Raw genomic sequence first — 24,464 nt, 5'->3', positions numbered from 1 at the left:
AGATGGTCAGAGGTTGCGGACACGGTAGAAGAGATGGTCAGAGGTTGCGGACACGATACAGGAGATGGTCAGAGAGTGCGGACAAGATACAGGAGATGGTCAGAGAGTGCGGACAAGATACAGGAGATGGTCAGAGAGTGCGGACAAGATACAGGAGATGGTCAGAGAGTGCGGACAAGATACAGGAGATGGTCAGAGAGTGCGGACAAGATACAGGAGATGGTCAGAGAGTGCACACATAATAGAAGAGCACTAGGGGGGCCGGAGAGCACAGGGGAAGCAGAGAGCACTGGAGGAGCTGAATGGCACTGAGGGGGGGGGGGGGGGGTGGAGAAGAAAAGCACTGAGGGGGGCGCTAAAGAGCATTGGGGGAGGGGGGGCTAAAGAGCACTGAGGGAGGGGGGGGGCTAAAGAGCACTGAGGGGGGGGGGGGGGCTAAAGAGCACTGAGGGGGGGGGGGGGGGGGGCAAAGTAAGTTGTATAGGAGGGGGATGGTGCAGCTGCATATAGATGAATTGAACTTTCCATATTCCTCCTGCAGCCGCTGAGAGGAGGAGTAATAAGCATTCAACGACAGCAGGAGGAATATGGAAAGTTCAATTCATCTCTATGCAGCTGCCCCATCCCATCCAGTACACAAAACGAGACTCCTCCGACACTCTCACTGACCTTCTTCCTGCCACTGCCTTCTTCACACGGAGTTGCGGGCGGCCCGGCAGACACCGGCCTGACACCCCCCAGTGCGGCAATGCGGGCGGCCCGGCAGGCACCCGCCTAACACCCCCCAGTGCGGCGATGCGGGCAGCCCGGCAGACACCCCCCAGTGTGGCGATCCGGGTGGCCCGGCTGACACCCCCCAGTGTGCGACCCCCCTCCCTCCCGGTATGCCCCTGGGAGCGAGACAGTAAGTGCACTATTTCTTGGTTTCAGGTTTAGGTGGATCGATCCGGCACAGAGTTCCTAACCTGTCACGGTCTATTCATATTGAAGAGGCCAGTGACCAGGCTTCAGCTGTGCAGCGCGCTGCGGCTGATTAATCCACAAACCCGAAACAGCGAAAATAGTCCACTTACTGTCCCCCGCTCCCACAGAATACAGGGGGCCCAGAAGCATTTTCTAAATTAAATATTTGCACAAAATTCCATGACATTTCCAAAACTTAGTGGGGTTTACTAATTTTCCATAACTTTTCCAGGCCTGGAAAGTGTCATGTCAAAATCCCATGACTTTTCCAGGATTTTCATGACCGTACGAACCCTGGAGAATGCATTAACACTCAAACACTAGATGCGCCTTAACACAAGTGGCTTTTAGCACATTTTTAGGCAGCATTTTCCTGCCAGGAATTCTGGTGTTCAGACACCCAGCATGAATGAGGCCATAAAGATGTGAAATAAGAACACAGACATGGCTTCTCAGTTTTATTTTTTTTTATTTTAACAATGAAGAATAAGTTTAGTTTTCATCAACGTTGACTGTCTGTAGACCTGCAAAAGAGCAAAAGGATTGTTTAACACACCAACATAATACATTTTCAAATTGTAATGTGGAAAAAACAAAATCCCAACAGCAAATACTTTCATTTTCCAATAGGCAATAAAATACAGATATGCATCATACGAATTCTTCATGTATTTGTTGCAAATAAGAATAAATGCAAGCCACATGGCTGGAAAAGGTCATTGTGTTTAAACATCCCATTACAGAGGGAGATTTTGTTTTCCAAGCTTCCCATTTTTTAAGTCAAAAGCTTAAGCCCTCTTCTAAACAGTGTCATCTCTGACTGACTTCAGCTACATCCATCTCCTTCTGCTAAAATAGTTACATCAGTAATTGTAAAGTCTCTTTTTAAAAAGAAAAACTAAATAAAATATGTTCTACTTCCCTGCTCTGTGCATTTGGTTTTGCACAGAGAAGCCCAGATCTTTCTCTTCTCTGGTCCCTCCCTCATGTTTAGTGCCCCTACAGCTAGTTTGCTGTAGGGGCACCCGAGCCCAGTCACAGCTCCCTGTGTCCATTTAGAATCAGAGCTGTGACCCCGATCCTGCCCTCTCTCCCCCCTGGTTGGCTGACCGAATGATTGACAGCAGCGAGAGCTGATCGTGCCACGCTGCTGTCCCTGCCAATGAGAAGGGGAGTCCCGGGCAGCTGAGAAACTCCTGCAACATCGCTGGATAAGGATGGGTTTAGGTAAGTATTAAGGGGCTACTGCCAACAGGTTTTTTTTTTTTTTTTATCTTAATGCACAGTATGCATTAAGATTAAAAAAAAAAAAAAACCTTTTGCCCTTCCAGTTCCTTTAAGGACATAGTTCACCTTAACCAAAAAACTTGTGGATTAAAAAAAGAAAAAAAAAACAAAACAAAAAAAAAAAAAAAACACAGAACTGCAGCTCTAACCAGAGTTGAATAATGCCCTGGCAAAAGTGTAGGCCATTCACGTACCTCATGAAGCCTGACTGGAAAACTCTTAGGATGTTGCGAAGAGACTCCCAGCTGTTACTGTTCATCTTCACCATCATAGGAGTGAGCTCTCCGGTTCAAATCCCCTCACATGCACGCTCTCTCCCCCCTGATGCAGTAGCTCTAAGCTCAGCATTTGATAGCTTGCCCCTGTGATGGTGAAGGTGTACAGTAACAGCTAGGTGTCCCTTAGCAAAGTCCTAGAGGTTTTCCAGTCAGGCTTCATTAAGTACATAAAAGGGCCTTATTCAACTCTAGTCAAAGCTGCACAGCTTGTTTTCATCTACAGATGTCCCAAATCAGAATATGCAGTTTAGGTGAATCCTTTAAAGGAAATAAGGCTTTTATTTGGTAAACGGTTTTAATAGTCTGTTTATAGTAGGGATAGACCGATATGTCTTTTTCAGGGCCGATACCGATATTTTGGTCACAACGTATTGGTATCGGCCGATATTTTGTACATTTAAAGTTTTGAAAAATAGACAATTTTTGACACAAATCTGGTACTGAACATGGTAATTTTTGTTTAATGGCTTGCTTGCACCCTGTCTGTGGGTGGCTGGCTGCCTGGCACAGGGCCTGAGGGTGGGTGGCACAGGGCTGCTGTGGGTGTGTGTATGGCTGTGATACACTCCAGTGTGACTAGTCCCGACTCCAGACGAGGCTGTCCAAGGCGAGGGAGGCGGTCTAAGAAGGCAGAATCTCACAAAAATCTCTGCATTATCGGCCAGTTCCGATATATCAGGAAAAGTGCATATCGGCCCCCGATAGATTGGCCTTGCCGATAATCAGTCTATCCCTAGTTTATAGGCAAATCCACAAAAGCCTGTTCTATGTTGGCAGTTGCTTGTAAACAAACCCCTTGTGATCACCATGCCATAGTCATTAGGTAAATCACATTGAAAAATAAACTAGACTCATCTGTTAATTACTCAACATCGGGGTCTAACGGATATAGCACAGGCAACATTCGAGTTTTCACAACAAAGGCATTGTGCCCGAGAACATAAAACAGATTGCAGAAACCATCCGATTAAAAAAATGCTATGGCAGCCATTACACAAGAGTTGTTAAAGCAGAATTTAAAACCAACTAAAAAAAAAAAAAAAAAAAAAAAACACAATTTGTTCTTAAAACCTATCCTGTTCACTCAAGCTCAAACAAAACACTATTTATTCCCACATCAGAGTTTCTAATAAACAATTTACATGACAAAGTAGCTCACAGTCTGTTGTAATAAAAGAGGCCCGGTACTAGCCAAACTGCATAGGACAGAAGGAACATTTAACACACCACTTCTTCATGTGTGTTGTCTTTCTGTACAAGCTACAACACAACGAAAGAGCATTGTGCCGATCACCATGAATGTGTACTTTGAAAAAAACATAATTTTACATTTAATTTGTACCCAGGAAGGCAACCCTACTACAGCAGTGGAATGATGATTATAAAGTATACTTGTGCCCATGCTATGGACATTAGGTATTTACATATGGTTTCCTTAAGTAAAAATGTTAAAATCCATTCCTGACCTCTGTAGATCCATGTGATCATGGGGCTCAGTTGGTCTCCTAAAAGCTAACAACTGCTGAGTGCTTACATTAGAAGGCTGGTAGGCTGCCAAGTCTCTGCTGCCATGCCAAAAAAGGGAAAAGAACTGCGATTTCAGTGCCTCGGTTGTAAATTTGGAAATTCAAGTTTAACTAAAGAAAGGCAAAAAAACTTTTATTTTGTTTTGGGTAGAATAGTGAGGAGTGTCCTTTTTCGGATTAGGGAGATTCACGCCAATTGTCCTGATTACCAATGGTCACAGGGATAAAAAGTGAGGCCAAGTCTAAAATTTTGAGCTGCTACCTAAACAGGAAGAGGTTAAATCTTCCACTCAGGACACCTTTTCCTGTGACAAGAGCGGAGTTCCCTCACATTGGTATTGGTGGTAACCTCCCAGAAGTGAAGGGAAACCTCCCTAATTAAGCAAAAAAGGCAAAAACAGACACTGACAATGGTTTAACCCTCTCCTACTTTTACAAAATGGAAAAAAAAAAAAACCTCTCATATCTCCACAATTCCCGCAGCCACAAAGGCCAGTTCGTACATTTTTTTTATTGCTTGTTAGAAACAGGTTAACGATTTAATCCACAGCCTGGACACAGGCGCACTTTAACTTATGAAGGGGTTGCAAATTAAAGTGTCATAACACTGAAAGACTGAAAATGTTAGATGCCTGGCTGTCTTACTTCACTTTGTAAGATTTACAGTCCCAGAATAAGCATTTAAATGTGTCAGAAAAGTGTCTCAACTACTTGTATCTATACTTGTTCTGGGTCATCGGAGCATCAGAATGACAGCAAGGGAACCGGCATTCTCAAAAAGGCGAGCTCAATGACAGCCTCCATGAATCTCTGACAGTGTTCCTGAGACAGCAATGAAACATTCCCCTCTGTTGTCCCACAGATCTGTAGAGATTCCCTTTAAACATTCTACTACACATAAAGTGGTATGAAATGTTTACACAAGTGTTGAAAATACCTTTGTATGTAGTAACTGGCACATATGTGACCAATGTGTACAGTTTGTTGGGGGAGTCTTCGTCCTCATTGCGCTTCCTGGACAAGCGCACGCGAATACGGTATGGAACATTTCTGTGTGAAAATAGGTATTAAAATTTTGTTATATACAGTTTTATATAGGTCTGCTAAAAGTTGTATTATATTAACATTTTAAAATCTTAATGTTTTAAATGCAAATTAGCATTTATAAAGCAAATAATGTTAGCGGATCTCCAGGAGTTGCAGCAAAAAAATAAAAGTGCTGCAACTCCTAAAGGAATAAGTTCCTTTTAACAAAAAATAATGTACATTTTTTGCAAGTAAAAAAAATTGTGCATTTAATATTTTTGGTTTCTGCAGCCTTACTTGTGCCATGCAGGTCTCCTGCAGACCTGTCAAGAGTATCTGTGTGCCAATACATTGTATGGGCAAGCAGATACAGTCTGAAAGGAAGACTCAATGAACTACCACAACGCCGACATCCGCAAACGTCGAGGGACTTGCAGCTTTCCACTCACAGAGGAATGCGAATGAGTGATGCGGCCAAAGCCCTGCAAAGCCACATTTTTTTTAAAAAATTGCAACAGCTAGCGGAGGGAGAAGATCCTCCACTGTCACAATAGGGGATCGAGGAGTGTAGGGGCCGGGCTAGTCCGTTCATAATATGGGTGCAACATCTAACGAAAGGTTTCATTTGAGAGACTTATGTATCCGACACATACCCTTCCTTCGAGAAATGCTCACCTGATCCCTTTGGCCCAGACAGCTTTGTTGAGCCTGGTGTCAATACGTACATCAGGAGTACGCATCTCTTTCACTGCAAATTTGCGGATTTCCTTCAGAGCACGGGGAGCGCGTTTCTTGAAGCCACTAAAAAGATGAGAAGGAAACAGAACATGGATTTAGTAAAGTAAAGACCTAGGTACACTATATACATTTACTAACTAAAAAGGCTTTGTGCTTTACACATTCTACAGGTGTATTAATATAGGCCGCTATGGTAGTTAAAACAGTAACCGTAAGCTGGCACAAATTCAGACTCCTTGAACTGTTTATTAAAAATGAATGAAGAGGTAGAATAAATGTATGACAGCCAAGACAGAAAATGACAAAAATAGCATGGATAGTTGCTATGAAAATTACTAAGAACAGAATTCTAAAACTTACATTCCATGGATCCGCTTGTGAATATTGATGGTGTATTCCCTAGTTACTACTTCATTGATGGCAGAGCGGCCCTTTTTCTTCTCACCTCCCTTCTTTGCTGGCGCCATCTCTGTGGACACAAGAATCACACGTTAGGAAGAAGAAGTACACTAGTACAGCCTGGGCCTATTGTCACTGAGGGATAGCAACAGGCACTTTTGCTGCAAGACAACCACAGCAAATTGTTTAAATAATTTTCAGAAAACCTTTGCTGTCAGTGCCCTGTATTCACAATATTTATACAACACATGATGGATATTCTTTCTGCCATGTTAGTTTTAATACACATCGGATGGGGGAACAAAAGCACTAAAGCCCACAATAGGGAAAGTAACATGCTCACTGTAAAGGAGGCACAGAATCTTCTTTCTTGAATCGCACTTGTCCTTTCCTACCCCCAATTTAGGGTTTAGAGATCAAGTAGCCAATCACCATATCTGAATTTTGTCACGAGGGCAGGGGGAGCCTGCTTAGCGCTAGGTGGATTCTGACTGACAGAATATAGCAACAGCTTTGACTGCACTCACATACGCGACTCCAAAGTTGCACAATTTACAGTGTGACTTTGATCTGACTTTACATTCAATGGACCTAAGTTGCTGCAAAAGTCACACCAAAATAGTGCAGGCAGACTATCAAAATGACTGCAACTCAATTGCAATGATTTGAACAAGTTCAACTGAAAACAGCTGCGACTTGGCATGTCAAAAATTGCAAGACAAGTCCCACAAGTGGGAATGGAGCCTCACATTAGCGTGTCTCCAAAGTCAATTTCCACTGTGACTTGGATTGGACTTTATGGAGCAAAGCCGCACCAAAGTAGTGCAGGCACCTTTTTGAAAAGTGTGAATGGACTCTTATGGGCCATACACACTATACAATTGTCTTTAGATTTTTTTTCCTTTAAATTTACCAAAACCATATAATATGAGGTCAAATCTAAACACTTTCAATGTGTATGCAATCAGGTAGGCCCTGGTACTGCATAGTTGAAGGTAAATCTAAAGGAAATCTAACAACAAAAGTTGTGTAGTGTTTATCCAGCTTTAGTGTTCTGTCAGGGGGATCAGGGCTGCAGAACGAGTAAGAGGGAGGGTATTAAAATGTAGAGGTGCACCAAAAAAACTTCAGGATGCACTTGGCCAAAACCAAAATGTTTTGCATTCCTGTGACCTGTTTTCAGCAGAAAGCGGGCTGAAGTCTGCTGACATCACAGAGCCGGTCCAGACTTGGGCATCATCACGACCACAGTCGGGATCTGCCTACATGCCTGGACCAGCACCCGGCTCAGCGAGCTACTGAGTCAGCCGCTCCTCCACAGCCCAGTGCTCCAGTGAGTGAGGGGGCAGAGCAGAGAGCTGACTGACAGACATCAGCTCTCTGCTGAGGGAACCGTGTGATCGACAGTGTTAGATGTGTCGGGGGACCGATGCTGCATCCACCCAGGTAAGGATGGATCCAAAAAAAAACCCATACATCCAATATCATGAATTTAAAACAAACATCATTTTGTAGGCCATTTTCAGCACGCTAGCACAAGAAATAGGCATCCCCTTAAATTCCTTGCATGTCTTCCCACTGGTCCGTTGCGCTTTATTGTGGTCTTAAAAAACCTACTTGCTGCATTTTTGGTTAGTTAAAAAAAAAACACACACCTCACTGTTGAAATGCTTTTAAAACGCAGCAAGAACGCATGTGTTACGTTTTTGCTGTGGTTTTGGAGTCACATGACCTATAAAAAACACACAAGCACAGTAAAGTTGGGGTAAAAACGCTTGCGGTTTCAGCGCCTTTGCCTTTTGCCATCTATAGGGTTATCTCTATTAAGACACCTGCTACAGAACTTGGTATGATCAAAGTAGAGTTTTAATTGTACTATGTGACAATTTGATTTACTATGCAGACAGAGCTGCGTTTACTTCTCACTGACCCAAAGCAAACACACAGCCAGCGAGGGCAGAACTGCATTTCTGGGTCAGCTACTAGTGCCCATGCACACCTCATTACAGCCCCTGGATTTGCATACAGCGACCCATGGATATGAATGGGTGAAGACCATCTGCATTCAGGGCCTTTCATCTGACACTTTACAGAAGTAGCAGCACATACCTACATACAAAAACCTAAATGTCTAGGGGTTGCTGGGCACCAAACTAGCGTGTGTTTTTAAGAGGGTGAGGAAAGCATAAGCCCTAAAAGAGCAAAAGTAAGATCACTACAAGCTAACCAGCAATACAAACTCTTCCTTCTTCTCAGAAAGGTCCCCTTTAGTGTAAAGGCTCATCAGATATCACCAATGTGCCCTCATACACAGCCCTAGGGAAGCTGGAATGACCAGCACTGGACTGTTTGCCATCTCCAGTGTCGGGAAGGGAAGGAGGGGGGTCCCCTATGTATGGCAGGCTCTTTCAGCAATCATATGTATGTAAACAGATGATATCCCTATGTACGAACACCAATGTAACACGAAGGCCTGACTGAATGCAGCGCACAGTAACAGGAGCTTTCTAATGACTATACTAGTGCCTGGCCGGCCCTCCAATGGTGTGCGGCGACCAGGAGGGAAGAGCGCTCCCTGATAGAAGCCGCCCGCACCCTCCACCCTAATACAAGCCCCGGATGGAAGCTCAGACACTGCGCCTCCTCTCCCGGGTGATAGCAGGGCTGTACGGACCCCAAGTCAGGAGGATGGCGGGGGATACATTTACAGAACTGCTCCAGGAACATACTCACTCGTCTAGGGACAATGACGGAAAGGAAGTAGAAGGGGATTGTGGGACAGAAGTCTACTCGTACCACACACTACTGCTTCCGGGTTCTCCGACGTCAGAACGTTCGGCGTGTGGGCGGTGCTTGTCAGTAGAACGGTGGACGTGTGTGTAGTTGTATTGTATGTAATAAGCCCCGGCTGGTATCGTTCGCCTCACACCGGTAGACCTGTGATTGCAGCAGGCCGCTCATACAATGTTTAGTATAAGCCATTCATACCGCTGTAGCACTTTGCTGGGGAATGAAGACTACTGGCAAACTGCAACACAGACATCCGTCCACTAGATGCCGCTCTACACCAGATGTGCAATAATAGGGAATTGGACTCAGATCACACATGGGTTTGTTAAAAGTCAAAGTCCCTTGAATGCTGTAATTTTTTTTCTTTTTTTTAGGACGTTTAAAACGTCTGTTGTGTCACGTTTGCATCCGCGTTTAGCGGGCGTTTGCGTTTAAAAACGTTCCTAGAGGTAAAAAAAAATCATTTCCCTTTAAAATGGAAAAACGCGAGCGCCAAACGCGGGTCATTGCATTCAGCCGCGTTTTTTGCGTTTGAAACGCCGGGAAACACACGTTCGAACGCAAATAATTGCGTTACAAAAAACGTCCCTGAACTCAACTGCCTGCAAATGACTGTAAACGACCCTGTGTATATGGACAGATAAGATAACATGTAGGTGGGTTCAGGGGCTTCTGAAAAAAACGCCCAACTGCTCCAAAACAGCCATTTACAATGTCCCGTGTACATTGGAGCCTTATGCCCCGTACACACGTGCAGATTATCTGAAGACTTTTGTCTGCAGATTTACCTTTTCTATGTAGTGCAAGGGCCTGCCGGATTGCATACAAATTGAAAGTGTTTAGGTTTGACCTCATATTATATAGTTTTGGTAAGTCTACAGACAAAAGTCTTCAGATAATCTGCATGTGTGTACGGGGCATTAGGCTCCTTTCACACGGGCGCCACTCCCAACGGAGTCTGTTTTGCTCAGCGGGAATGTATGTGTGCAGCGAAGGAGCTGTCAGATCCCCGCTCTCCTCTATGGGAGATCAGATGAGAATAGACCTCCTGTCCGTTTTCATCCAATCATGTCCGATCCTCTAGACCAGTGATGGTGAACCTTGGGACCCCAGATGTTTTGGAACTACATTTCCCATGATGCTCAACAACACTACAGAGTGCATGAGCATCATGGGAAATGTAGTTCCAAAACATCTTGGGTGCCAAGATTCTCCATCACTGCTCTAGACATATGGAAAATAGTGTTTCCATCCATTTGGATTTCACGGACAGGATCGGATAGCAGCAGAGATGTCTACGCTGACATCTGCCGCACCATAGGGGTACATGGAGCAGACATCCCAACCTGCAAAAACTCATTTCAGGGAGGTGAGCCCCCCCCCCCACACGCCGCCGCCCCCCCCCCACACGCACGCGCCGCACCCCCCCCCCTTTCCAATTTAACACTACCAGAGAATAATGAAATGAAATGTAATCAGTATACCTGGTCACTGGTGCTGGTACTGGTGCTGGTGCTCGTACTGGTCTCTGGTACTGGCCTGGTCACTGGTGCTGGCCTGGTCACTGGTGCTGGTCCTGGTCACTGGTGCTGGTCACTGGTGCTAGTGCTGGTCACTGGTGCTGGTCCTGGTCCTGGTGCTGGTACTGGCCTGGTCACTGGTACTGGTCTGGTCACTGGTACTGGTCTGGTCACTGGTGCTGGCCTGGTCACTGGTGCTGGCCTGGTCACTGGTGCTGGCCTGGTCACTGGTGCTGGTACTGGCCTGGTCACTGGTGCTGGTACTGGTCACTGGTGCTGGTACTGGCCTGGTCACTGGTAATGGCCTGGTCACTGGTGCTGGTACTGGCCTGGTCACTGGTGCTGGTACTGGCCTGGTCACTGGTGCTGGTACTGGCCTGGTCACTGGTGCTGGTCTGGTCACTGGTGCTGGTACTGGCCTGGTCACTGGTGCTGGTACTGGCCTGGTCACTGGTGCTGGTCCTAGCCTGGTCACTGGTGCTGGTCTGGTCACTGGTGCTGGTACTGTCCTGGTCACTGGTGCTGGTACTGGTCTGGTCACTGGCCTGGTCACTGGTGCTAGCACTGGTGCTGGTACTGGCCTGGTCACTGGTGCTGGCCTGGTCACTGGTGCTGGCCCTGGTCACTGGTGCTGGTCACTGGTGCTAGTGCTGGTCACTGGTGCTGGTCACTGGTACTGGTGCTGGTCCTGGTACTGGTCACTGGTGCTGGTACTGGCCTGGTCACTGGTACTGGCCTGGTCACTGGTGCTGGCCTGGTCACTGGTGCTGGCCTGGTCACTGGTGCTGGTACTGGCCTGGTCACTGGTGCTGGTACTGGTGCTGGTACTGGCCTGGTCACTGGTGCTGGTACTGGCGCTGGCCTGGTCACTGGTGCTGGTCTGGTCACTGGTGCTGGTACTGGCCTGGTCACTGGTGCTGGTACTGGCCTGGTCACTGTTGCTGGTCTGGTCACTGGTGCTGGTCTGGTCACTGGTGCTGGTACTGGCCTGGTCACTAGTGCTGGTACTGGTGCTGGTACGGGCCTGGTCACTGGTGCTAGTACTGGTGCTGGTACTGGCCTGGTCACTGGTGCTGGTCACTGGTGCTGGCCTGGTCACTGGTGCTGGTACTGGCCTGGTCACTGGTGCTGGCCTGGTCACTGGTGCTGGCCTGGTCACTGGTGCTGGTACTGGCCTGGTCACTGGTCACTAGTGCTGGTACTGGTGCTGGTACTGGCCTGGTCACTGGTGCTAGTACTGGTGCTGGTACTGGCCTGGTCACTGGTGCTGGTCACTGGTGCTGGTCTGGTCACTGGTGCTGGTACTGGCCTGGTCACTGGTGCTGGCCTGGTCACTGGTGCTGGTACTGGCCTGGTCACTGGTGCTGGTACTGGTCACTGGTGCTGGTACTGGTGCTGGCCTGGTCACTGGTGCTGGCCTGGTCACTGGTACTGGCCTGGTCACTGGTGCTGGTACTGGCCTGGTCACTGGTGCTGGTACTGGTCTGGTCACTGGTACTGGCCTGGTCACTGGTGCTAGTACTGGTGCTGGTACTGGCCTGGTCACTGGTGCTAGTACTGGCCTGGTCACTGGTGCTAGTACTGGTGCTGGTACTGGCCTGGTCACTGGTGCTAGTACTGGTCTGGTCACTGGTGCTGGTACTGGCCTGGTCACTGGTGCTGGTACTGGCCTGGTCACTGGTGCTAGTACTGGCCTGGTCACTGGTGCTAGTACTGGCCTGGTCACTGGTGCTAGTACTGGCCTGGTCACTGGTACTGGCCTGGTCACTGGTGCTGGTACTGGCCTGGTCACTGGTGCTGGTACTGGCCTGGTCACTGGTGCTGGTCTGGTCACTGGTACTGGTCTGGTCACTGGTGCTGGTCTGGTCACTGGTGCTAGTACTGGTGCTGGTACTGGCCTGGTCACTGGTGCTGGCCTGGTCACTGGTGCTAGTGCTGGTCACTGGTGCTGGTGCTGGTCACTGGTACTGGTCCTGGTCACTGGTACTGGCCTGGTCACTGGTGCTGGTACTGGCCTGGTCACTGGTGCTGGCCTGGTCACTGGTGCTGGTACTGGCCTGGTCGCTGGTACTGGTCACTGGTGCTGGTGCTGGCCTGGTCACTGGTGCTGGTACTGGTGCTGGCCTGGTCACTGGTACTGGCCTGGCCACTGGTGCTGGTACTGGCCTGGTCACTGGTGCTGGTACTGGTCTGGTCACTGTTACTGGCCTGGTCACTGGTGCTAGTACTGGTGCTGGTACTGGCCTGGTCACTGGTGCTAGTACTGGCCTGGTCACTGGTGCTGGTACTGGCCTGGTCACTGGTGCTGGCCTGGTCACTGGTGCTGGTACTGGCCTGGTCACTGGTGCTGGTACTGGTCACTGGTGCTGGTACTGGTGCTGGCCTGGTCACTGGTGCTGGTACTGGTGCTGGCCTGGTCACTGGTACTGGCCTGGTCACTGGTGCTGGTACTGGCCTGGTCACTGGTGCTGGTACTGGTCTGGTCACTGGTACTGGCCTGGTCACTGGTGCTAGTACTGGTGCTGGTACTGGCCTGGTCACTGGTGCTAGTACTGGTCTGGTCACTGGTGCTGGTACTGGCCTGGTCACTGGTGCTGGTACTGGCCTGGTCACTGGTGCTAGTACTGGCCTGGTCACTGGTGCTAGTACTGGCCTGGTCACTGGTGCTAGTACTGGCCTGGTCACTGGTACTGGCCTGGTCACTGGTGCTGGTACTGGCCTGGTCACTGGTGCTGGTACTGGCCTGGTCACTGGTGCTGGTCTGGTCACTGGTGCTAGTACTGGTGCTGGTACTGGCCTGGTCACTGGTGCTAGTACTGGCCTGGTCACTGGTGCTAGTACTGGTGCTGGTACTGGCCTGGTCACTGGTGCTAGTACTGGTGCTGGTACTGGCCTGGTCACTGGTGCTGGTACTGGCCTGGTCATTGGTGCTAGTACTGGCCTGGTCACTGGTGCTAGTACTGGCCTGGTCACTGGTGCTGGCCTGGTCACTGGTGCTGGCCTGGTCACTGGTGCTGGTGCTGGTACTGGCCTGGTCACTGGTGCTGGTACTGGCCTGGTCACTGGTGCTGGTACTGGCCTGGTCACTGGTGCTGGTACTGGCGCTGGTCATAGGTGCTGGTCATTTGCTGGTACTTGTCTCAGGTGCTGGCTCTCTGGTGCTGCTCTCAGGTTAGGTCACTGTGTCTGTCACAGAGTGGGGTGTCACGATGATTGGTCCCCCGCGCGCCAAAATGCCTCCTGGAGTATAAGATGTGGCTGTAGTGGAGAGCAAAGCCTCTGCTTGCTCTCTGCAGCTCCTCCCACAGGCGGAGTGCATGACTCATATCACTCCGCCTGTGAGACGGATCTACTTCGGCTCCGTGCAGGCTTGCTGACACACTCTTCTGCCTGCATCGATGAGTCATCTGACTCACACACACACAGAGCCGGGATATTGCCCTGAGCTTGCGGGTGTCCGTGAGCTCAGGGCGGAAAGCGGGAGTCTCCCGCGACTTGCGGGAGACTTGGGATGTCTGCATGGAGCATCCAATCAGATCCACCTGAAAAACTCACAGGCAGTCCTGATCAGAAAGCCCGTGTGAAAGGAGCCTAAGGCCCCTTTCACACATGCGGACCGTTCAGATCCGCCTGTCCTTTTTTTTGGCGGATCTGCACGGTCCCCCAATGCATCTCTATGGGGCATCGGATGTCAGCGGAGACATGTCCACTAACATCTGATCCGTCAAATCTGGACGGATGGAAACCCTATTTTCCATCCGTCCAGCGGATGGGGTCGGATGAGAACGGACCGACGGTTCGTTCCCATCCGATTCCCCCATAGAGATGCATGGGGAACTGACAGCTGTGTCTCCGCACACAGCGCAGAGACACAACTGTCATCCTCCTGCTCAGCGGGGGATCGGCAGCTCGATCCCCCGCTGAGAAAAACAGAATCCGTCCGACGGACGGATAGTGTGAAAGGAGCCTTAGGCCCGTTCATTTCATCAGTTCAGTCACCTCAAAATGGATGAAGTATTCCTTAGTGGTCATCAGTTTTTTTTTACATCCACTACAAATGAAAAACTGACCATTTGTCAGTTTACATCAGTTTTTCATCCGATCCGTTTTTTTAACGAAAGAAAAATAGAGCTTTGATCAGTTAAAAAAAAATGGATGATAGGGGATGTAAATGGATGATCATTCATTTACATCAGTTTTTCCATAGAGATGCATTGATGTCCGTTTTTCATCCGTCAACAAATGGATGACAAATGGACAGCATGTGTGAAAGGGGCCTAACTAAAACTGGTGCACACAGAATCTGGTGCAGCTGTGCATGGTAGCCAATCAGCTTCTAACGTCAGCTTGTTCAGTTAGGCTCCTTTCACACTTGTGCGGCCTAAAAGTCGTGCGATTTTGACTGGACTTGAAGCAATGCCTGTGTAATCTTGAGGTCTCTGGACCTCAAAACGCATCGGTCAAACCAAAGTAGTGCAGGGACTACTTTGAAGTCATTGCAACATGGAGTCGCACAGATATAAATGATACTCATTGGAAATCATGGAGTATGACATGTCATGTGACTTTGCAGTCCCAAGTCGCACAAGTGTGAAAGGGGCCTTAAAGGGTAACCCTACTTTCATGGGAAACAAATTAGCAAATTAACCACTTGACCGCTAGAAGATTTACACCCCTTCATGACCAGGCCGTTTTTTTTTTTTTTTTTTCGCGATATGGCACCGTGTTACTTTAACCACTTCTATACAGGGCCAATTCTGGCACTCCTCTCCTACATGTAAAATCCATCACTTTTTTGCTAGAAAATTACTTAGAATCCCCAAACATTATATATGATTTTTTTAGCAGAGACCCTAGAGAATAAAATGGTGGTCGTTGCAACTTTTTATGTCACACGGTATTTGCGCAGCAATTTTTGAAAACATGATTTTTTTGGAATAAAAGTTTCATAATTACAAGAAAAAAACAAAACACTGAAATTTGCCCAATTTTTTTGTATAATGTGAAAGATGATGTTACACCAAGCACTCTGGTGCTTGGTTCTTAGTAATTTTCATAGCAACTATCCATGCTATTTTTGTCATTTTCTGTCTTGGCTGTCATATATTTATTCTACCTCTTCATTCATTTTTAATAAACAGTTCAAGGAGTCTGAATTTGTGCCAGTTTACGGTTACTGTTTTAACTACCATAGCAGCCTATATTAATACACCTGTAGAATGTGTAAAGCACAAAGCCTTTTTAGTTAGTAAATGTATATAGTGTACCTAGGTCTTTACTTTACTAAATCCATGTTCTGTTTCCTTCTCATCTTTTTAGTGGCTTCAAGAAACGCGCTCCCCGTGCTCTGAAGGAAATCCGCAAATTTGCAGTGAAAGAGATGCGTACTCCTGATGTACGTATTGACACCAGGCTCAACAAAGCTGTCTGGGCCAAAGGGATCAGGTGAGCATTTCTCGAAGGAAGGGTATGTGTCGGATACATAAGTCTCTCAAATGAAACCTTTCGTTAGATGTTGCACCCATATTATGAACGGACCAGCCCGGCCCCTACACTCCTCGATCCCCTATTGTGACAGTGGAGGATCTTCTCCCTCCGCTAGCTGTTGCAATTTTTTTAAAAAAATGTGGCTTTGCAGGGCTTTGGCCGCATCACTCATTCGCATTCCTCTGTGAGTGGAAAGCTGCAAGTCCCTCGACGTTTGCGGATGTTGGCGTTGTGGTAGTTCATTGAGTCTTCCTTTCAGACTGTATCTGCTTGCCCATACAATGTATTGGCACACAGATACTCTTGACAGGTCTGCAGGAGACCTGCACTTGAAAGTATTCAAAATGCAAAGATAAGTGTTTTTGAATACTTTCAAACTTTTTTAAACTGGTGCCTTTAAGACTCCAGTAAACCCAGAAGTGATGTTGTGACGTTGCTTCCAGGATACTACATTAGAGACCCGATCAAAGCCATGTTTGGTCACTCAGCTCCTACGGTGGAACGGGAGATCCCGGGCGGAGCGACGGGAGGGGGAAGATGTCCCCTCCCGCTGCTTGTAATAACAGCCGAGTGGCTGCTTAGCAGCATCGGTTATTATTACAAGAAAGCCGATCGTCGGGTCTAAAAAACGGTATTGGGGTGATGCCTGCACTTTACAGGTACGTGATTTTGCAGCAAGTGGTTAAAGGGTAACTCCACTTTCATGGTAAAAAAATTAGCAAATAACCACTTAACCTCTGGAAGACTAAACCCCCCCCCCCCCTTCATGATCAGGCCATTTTTTGCAATAGTTTGCGTTACTTTAACTGACAATTGTGTGGTGGTGCGACACTGTACACAAATAAAACGTATGTCCTTTTTCCCACAAACAGAGCTTTCTTTTGGTGGTATTTGATCACCACTGTGGTTTTTATTTTTTTGCGCTCTAAACAGAAAAAAAAAAAAAGACTGACAATTTTGCAAATAAAAACAATGTTTTACTTTCTCCTATAGAACATATCCAGTAAAAAAATGTAAAAAATCAGATTTCTTCATCAATTTAGGGCAATATGTATTCTGCTACATATTTTTGGTAAAAAAAATCCCAATAAGCGTATATTGATTGGTTTACGCAAAAGTTATCGCGTCTACATACTATGGGATATTTTTATTTATTTACTAGTAATGACGGCCATCAGCGACTGCAATATTGTTGCAGACAGTCAGGTCCTAACTGACACTTTTATGTGTCCAGTGACATTATTACAGTGATCAGTGCTAAAAATATGCACTGTCTCTGTACTAATGACACTGGCTGGAAAGGGGTTAAGAGGGTTGATCAAAGGGTTAAATATGTGCCTAGCCAGTGTTAGTGCACTGAGTGGGAGGTGCTTTTATTAGGGGAAGGCATGGATCCGTGCCCCTGCTTTGCAGGAACACAGGGTCCATGCCTTCGCTACTGACAGAACAGCAATGTGCCTTGTTTACATAGGCAGACTGCTGTTCTGCCTCTATAAGGAACAATCAGCAGGTGCCAGTGGACATCAAGCAAGCCGGCAGAGGCGGGCATACGTACACCCTACCCCAAAGAGCTGGCTCACATATGTATACGTGATCCGGCACACAGGTACCGCCCTATAGCAGTGGGACTGGTTAAAGGGTAACTCCACTTTCATGGGAAAAATATTAGCAAATAAAAAAAAAATACTAATAATATAGAGTATAAAAAAATATTAAAATTAAATGTTATTAAAAAAAATTACCTTTCCTTTTTATACTGCAGTAATGTAATTCTTTGTAAAATGCAATATAGCTACCTGAAGGCATTCTGTACACGGACTGTGGACAGAACGCCCCCCCGGTATGTCAGTTCCTGCCTAGTGATTTTCCCAGAAGTCTGTGCTAAGATACAAATTCAATTTTGAACATCCCCTGCAACAAAAATGTCATTTTTGGTGAGATACTCCCAGAGAGAAATCACATCTAAGGCACTGTTCACACATATGCGAATTGGTCTGCGGTCCACATTGAAAAAGGGTCCTGTGTGTCTTCTGGTCCGATTCTGGGGCAAATACAGGCAAAAATTCAAACCTGATTTGCGCCTGAATTTGTGATCTGTGAACCGCGGCATTTGTGAACGGAGCCTTAACGGATGCAGACCCTCCAACCTTCCTCATTAGATTAGAGCCTTGCAGGTACAGCATCTGATTAATAATTATAAAACCTCCTCCATACATGTTCACTCTGCACATGGATACAGACAAACAAACAAACCACTTTTTCTGTAGAATAATAAAATCCTTGTAATGTACAGTGATCACCTAGAAGAGAATGTGTTTTTCTCAACAAAAGTGGAGTTACTCTTTAAGCTTTGGCAATAAAACCTGGAAGCTGATTGGTTTCTATGCAGGGCTGCACCAGATTTTGCACCCTCCAGTTTTACTAAAAAAAAAAAACCTTTTTCTTCCAAATTTGTGAAATGAATTGTTATATCCTACAAACTGTCATTTTATCACCACCTCAAAGGTCTTCAGACGTGATTGTATTTTGGAAATCTCGTTGGAAATAGCTGAAGATTAAAGTGGTATGAAACCCAAAACCAAAAATGTAACTTATTGATGCTTACCAATAATTAAATCATGCGCTGCATTCCTTTTCTTTTTTAGGACTTTTTCCTGTCTGTTTCCACCTGGTGATCTGGCCAGTATCGCACCTCCGGTATTAGTGACACAGCTCTGAATGAAGGAACAGAGGAGGCACAGCAGACAGAAGCATTGTCAATCTGTGGGGAGGGGAGTGTTAGATGTACTAGCAGAATTAGATACACTAACAAATTGAAGCCAAACTCCATCTCACACTGCAGTTATACAAGAAGTTACACCAACAGTTTTTACCTTTTAGGCCCCTTTCACACACTCCGTCTGTCGGACGAACTCAGTTTTTCTCAGCGGGGGATCGGCGGGAGGATGACAGCTGTGTCTCCGCGCTGTGTGCAGAGACACAGCTGTCAGTTCCCCATGCATCTCTATGGGGGAATTGGATGGGAACCTACCGCCGGTCCGATCCAACCTGCTGGACGGATGGAAAATAGGGTTTCCATCCATCCAGATTTGACGGATCGGATCGGGTGTCAGCAGACATGTCTCCGCTGACATCCGATGCCCCATAGGAATGCATGGGGGGACCGTTCAGATCCGCCAAAAAACAGACAGGCGGATCTGAACGGTCCGCCTGTGTGAAAGGGGCCTTAGGATAAAGGTTTTAAATGAAAAAAAAAAAACTGATCATTGTAAACCCCCCTGTCAGCAGTAAATGGTTTTCTTTACCCCCTAACCTCAAAATCTGTAGGACAGCTTGTTCTGGTAAAAAACAGACTTAAGCCCTGTACACACACGCAGATCGTCGTCATACAAATGTTCGTCTTTTCTCCCCGGGATGTCGGTGTCTGTTGAAAAGTGCAAAGACAGCACAAGGACAGCACAAGAATTTTGTCCGCAGACTTCAGCTGACTGCAGAAGTGATGTCATGTAATGGTTAACTTTCCCTGTGTTTTTTATTTTCTGAGCATGCCCAGTCTTGCAAATCTGCGGTCTGTCGGCTGATTTCTGTACTGACAGGCAAACAATTGTCCGTTCTGGTGTCTGCAGACAAAAATTTTCATGTTTGCAAGAAAGACTGTTGTCCGCAGATTGTGTGCAGACATCTGTCGGAGGCACCATACTAACACGCATACAATCGGCAGATCTTTCGTCCGCCGACGTTTGTATGACGACGATCTGCGTGTGTGTACGGGGCTTTACTGGCCAGATCACCAGATGAAAATAGAAGATAGCCTAAAAAAACTATTGCAGCCATCACATCTAAGAATTGGTAAGCTGCAATATGATAAAAGATTGTTTTGGGTTTAAAGCATATGTAAATGATAACCTTGTAAAACAACCCATTCAATTTTAAATAGAAATGAAAAGGCAAAAGATTTGTGTATAGATATAAAAATATCAATACCTTTTTGTCATAAGCGATCACATAATCTCTGTTCTTAGCTGCACAAGGAACTCAGAGAGCAGAGAGGTGGGGAGGAGAAGCAGCAGTATACTGAATGGCTGTGCGGGGGGGGGGATAGGATGGGGGTGTCAGCAGAAGTCTGATCATTGGAGGAGAGATGGGCTGTGCTGACTACAATAGAATGAATGTGCTCTTATGCCTGGCATGGTCAGTTTTTAATAGGTTAAGCAGAGGGACTGGCAGGAACACCAGGGATTTCACACAAAGGAAGCAAACCAAAGATAACAGGATACTTTCTCATACAGGTACATGGTACAGCAGGCACATACCAGGAATATGAAATGTTGGGGTAACATATTCTTTAACCACTTGCCGACTGCTTACAGTAAATTTACTGCGGCAGTCAGCCCCTCACAGGCAAAGCGACGTAGGTCTACGTTGCTAGCCTGTGAGGCTCTGGGGAGCGAGCGCGCGCCGCCGAATGCGCGCTCCCGCTCGGTCACGGACCCCCCCCCCCGCGCGGGTCCGCCGGGCACTCGCAATCATCTGTGACACCGGGAGAAAGGCAGGCGGCTAATGTAAACAAGCCGCCTGTCATTCTCCCTTGTGTAAGAATGGTGATCATACGGTTCTACTATGTAGGACCGTTGATCACTGTTCTTACAGCTCAAGCCACAGCCAATCACAGTTAGAATCACGCCCCTAGGGACACACACCACCCCTCCCTCTCAAAAAAAAAGTTAACCCCTTCACTACCAGTGTCATTTTACAGTAACAGTGCATATGTATAGCACTGATTACTGTAGTAATGTCACTGGTAACCCCAAAAGTGTCAAAAATGTCAGTCAAGGGTCCGATCTGTCCGCCCCAATGTCGCAGTCCCGCAAAAAAAATCGCAGATCGCCGCCATTATGCGTTAAAAAAAAAAAACAACAAAAATGACAAAAATCTTTCCCTTAGTTAGTAAACGCAATAACTTTTGCGCAAACCAATCAAAATACGCTTTTTGCGATTTTTTTTTTTTTACCAAAAATATGTAGCAGAAAACAAATTGGCCTAAAATGTTAAAAAATTTAGATTTTTACTTTTTTGGGGGGAATTTAAAAAAAAATTTATTTTATTTTTGAAAAATTGACGCTCTTTTTTTGTTTATAGCGCATGATCAAAAAATCGCAAAGGTGATCAAATACCACCAAAAGAAAGCTCTGTTTGTGGGAAAAAAAGGACGCCAAATTATTTTAGGTACAGCGTCGCACGACTGCGCAATTGTCCGTTAAAGTCACGCAGTGCCGAATTGCAAAATAGGCCCTGGTCAGGAAGGGGGTAAAATCTTCCGGGGCTTAAGTGGTTAATACCACTTTAATGTGGAGCCTTCTTCCTAGTGTAACACTTTGTGAACTGAGCCTTGTGTATAAATGGAATTTAATAATTTATCATTTATGAGCTTGAGGGTGCCCAAGTGATTTAACCCAGCCTATATACCTGATAAAGAACGTATAGTTTGTTTCATTTTTTTTCCTTCAGTACTATTTTTGTTAAAAGTAATCACACACACACAGAGCTGAATGTGAACTTTAGTGCCAGTTCACACTAGTGCGATGCCAGACATTGCATGTGATTTGCACAAAATTTATAGCTGAAATCGCATCACATTCGCAGCAAAATGGCGCAGGACCCTTTTTTTGGTCCGCACTGGAATCGGATCGCATGGGTGTTCACACCTATGCAATCTGATTGTTATATGAATACATATATTGCATGCGGTGTCTGTCATCGCTTAAGTGTGGACTGGCACTTAATGTTTTTTTCTCTACGGGACACCTTCCTTGATTTTTGACTGACTTGAACACACACCTCTCCCCTGGTGTTATGTATTGATGTTAATTGCAATTAAGTATGTACCACCCCTAGTTTTAGGAGCAGTTTTCACATTATATAAGTTTTATTATACATGTACATGCTATGAGGAAGGTGTAAAGCCGAAACGCATCAAAATTTGTCATGTTGTCACTGCTATCCATGCTGGAATAAATAATTTTACTTGGATGAAGCCTTTTCGTGTGCCGGTTTTATTCATATAAAATTTGGTTTGGACATTTAGCCTGAGCAGCGACACTTAGCTCTTTATCTTCCCACAGTGTGGTGGAGCTAGGGTGAGTTGTTGTTTATGCAATCTGATTCCTACTCCATTTCACAGTTCACACTGTGATCTGCGAACCAATCTGGGGGTGTCATTAACTTTACATTAACACCCCCAGCGATTCGCATATCTCAGTGTGAACCACTGTGCGATTCTGGTGGGATGCGGGAACCGCCACTGATTCGCAGGGCTTCCCGCATCGCACCAGTGTGAACCAGGACTTAGGCATACTGCCAATCCTATTGTCATGGACAGGAGTTTGTGTCCAATAGAAGCAGGGCTGACCAGGAATTAGGGGGTTGGAACTGCATGAAGGCATAGGACCTAGATGAGACTTGAAAAGGTATTGGTTTCGCAAGGGTCACCGAAGAATGCTGCAGGCAGGGGCACAGCGGTGACTGATATGACTCAGGGTGACACCGGGTACAGGAGAGACAGAGTACTGTAAGGACTAGGGAGGAATAAGACATGCATGCATGTTCAGTAGTGGTGTGAACCCCGAGAAGACCCATAGTGCAGAATTTATGGAACAGCCAGGTTTTCACAAAGAGCACCCTGCATAGGAGAATGGGCTTTGCTGCTGGGCAGCTGTCACGTTGCAGCTTCTGACTAACCCAAAAAGGCACCTATTGAGCAGGAGCACATGTACACAGTGGCAGTCTCTGAAAGCACTGGGGTGCTGGGATCACAGGAAGACAAGTGAGAGTCTCTTGCTGCACTGGTGTTCTGAGGACACAGGGATAGGAGTCTCTTGCAGCGCTGGATTACTGGGAACACAGTAGTGAGAGTCTCTTGCAGCACTGGGGTTCTGAGGTCACCAGGCTAAGAGTCTCTTGCAGTGCTGGGTTACTGGGAACACAGTAGTGAGTCTCTTGCAGCACTGGGGTTCTGAGGACACAGGGCTAAGAGTCTCTTGCAGCGCTGGGTTACTGGGAACACAGGAGTGAGTCTCTTGCTAAACTGGGGTTCTGAGGACACAGGGCTAAGAGTCTCTTGCAGCGCTGGGTTACTGGGAACACAGGAGTGAGTCTCTTGCTAAACTGGGGTTCTGAGGACACAGGGCTAAGAGTCTCTTGCAGTGCTGGGTTACTGGGAACACAGTAGTGAGAGTCTCTTGCAGCACTGGGGTTCTGAGGTCACCGGGCTAAGAGTCTCTTGCAGCGCTGGGTTACTGGGAACACAGGAGTGAGAGTCTTTGCAGCACAGGGTTCTGAGGACACAGGGCTGAGTCTCTTGCAGCGCTGGGTTACTGGGAACTCAGGAGTGAGAGTCTCTTGCTGCACTGAGGTTCTAAGGACACAGGGCTAAGAGTCTCTTGCAGTGCTGGGTTACTGGGAACACAGGAGTAAGAGTCTTTGCAGCACAGGGTTCTGAGGACACAGGGCTGAGTCTCTTGCAGCGCTGGGTTACTGGGAACTCAGGAGTGAGAGTCTCTTGCAGCACAGGGTTCTGAGGACACAGGGCTAAGAGTCTCTTGCAGCGCTGGGTTACTGGGAACACAGGAGTGAGAGTCTCTTGCAGCACTGGGGTTCTGAGGACACAGGGCTAAGAGTCTCTTGCAGCGCTGGGTTACTGGGAACACAGGAGTAAGAGTCTTTGCAGCACAGGGTTCTGAGGACACAGGGCTGAGTCTCTTGCAGCGCTGGGTTACTGGGAACTCAGGAGTGAGAGTCTCTTGCTGCACTGAGGTTATAAGGACACAGGGCTAAGAGTCTCTTGCAGCGCTGGGTTACTGGGAACACAGGAGTGAGAGTCTGTTGCAGCACTGCAAAGCTGGGAAACACAGAATAGAAGAGTCACTCTAGGAGACATCAAGATGCACAGGGAAGACAAGGTGTCTGGATCCATAAAAGCAGAGAATCACAGAGATGCGCAGGTAACATGTAGTATACTGAAAGCAGAAACGCTGTGGATCACAGAGGCATTGGGAAACACAAGAGACAAGCTCAGCAGCTAGTGTATAGACTTGTTTTTTGAACAACCAAGCAACATATGCTATAGCCCTTTAGGGAGAGTTGGAACAGAGACCCCCGAACTGGAGAAGGGAGGAGAAGAGTGCAACACCTACATTATATTATTCATCTCATTATGCATCGCAAATGCACATCTGGCAGTTCACACTGCCATATGCGATACGCTGGGGGTGTCAATGAAATGTTAACGACACCCCCAGTTTGATCGCATATCGCAGTGCGATCTGACAGTTCACACAGGATCGGATCGCACAAGTGTGAACCACTGTGCGATCCGATCCTGATGCGGCTGAAAACATGCCTCATGTGCGACTTTTGTGCGGGTGCAGTGCGAATTTAGCCATATAAAGTGT

The 24,464-nt window shown here is 46.9% G+C and overlaps 1 protein-coding gene across 1 annotated transcript; it reads right to left on the bottom strand.

Moving 5' to 3' along the window:
* Positions 1-1,412: 1,412 nt before the first annotated feature.
* On the bottom strand, positions 1,413-9,029 carry RPL31 (ribosomal protein L31). Its single transcript, XM_082244364.1, has 5 exons — positions 8,951-9,029; positions 6,179-6,287; positions 5,756-5,881; positions 4,992-5,104; positions 1,413-1,487 (listed from the first exon to the last, which is right to left on the bottom strand). Exons 2-5 carry the CDS (start codon positions 6,283-6,285, stop codon positions 1,456-1,458), a joined length of 378 nt encoding a protein of 125 aa, XP_082100490.1. The 5' UTR covers positions 6,286-6,287; positions 8,951-9,029; the 3' UTR covers positions 1,413-1,455.
* Positions 9,030-24,464: the final 15,435 nt, after the last annotated feature.

This window comes from Pelophylax lessonae, assembly GCF_965119305.1.
Source record: "Pelophylax lessonae genome assembly, chromosome: 2".
In the NCBI taxonomy this organism is placed as follows: domain Eukaryota; kingdom Metazoa; phylum Chordata; class Amphibia; order Anura; family Ranidae; genus Pelophylax; species Pelophylax lessonae.
This window is presented reverse-complemented; position numbering and strand designations above follow the sequence as displayed.

Bases quoted from the DNA above. Each gene is read 5' to 3' on its own strand.
- RPL31 (XM_082244364.1), bottom strand. From the start codon at position 6,285: ATGGCGCCAGCAAAGAAGGGAGGTGAGAAGAAAAAGGGCCGCTCTGCC. The intron at 5,105-5,755 runs GTGAGCATTTCT...ATTTTCACACAG, and splicing joins GTCTGGGCCAAAGGGATCAG to AAATGTTCCATACCGTATTC. The intron at 1,488-4,991 runs GTATTTTCAACA...GCTCTTTTGCAG, and splicing joins GCCAGTTACTACATACAAAG to GTCTACAGACAGTCAACGTT.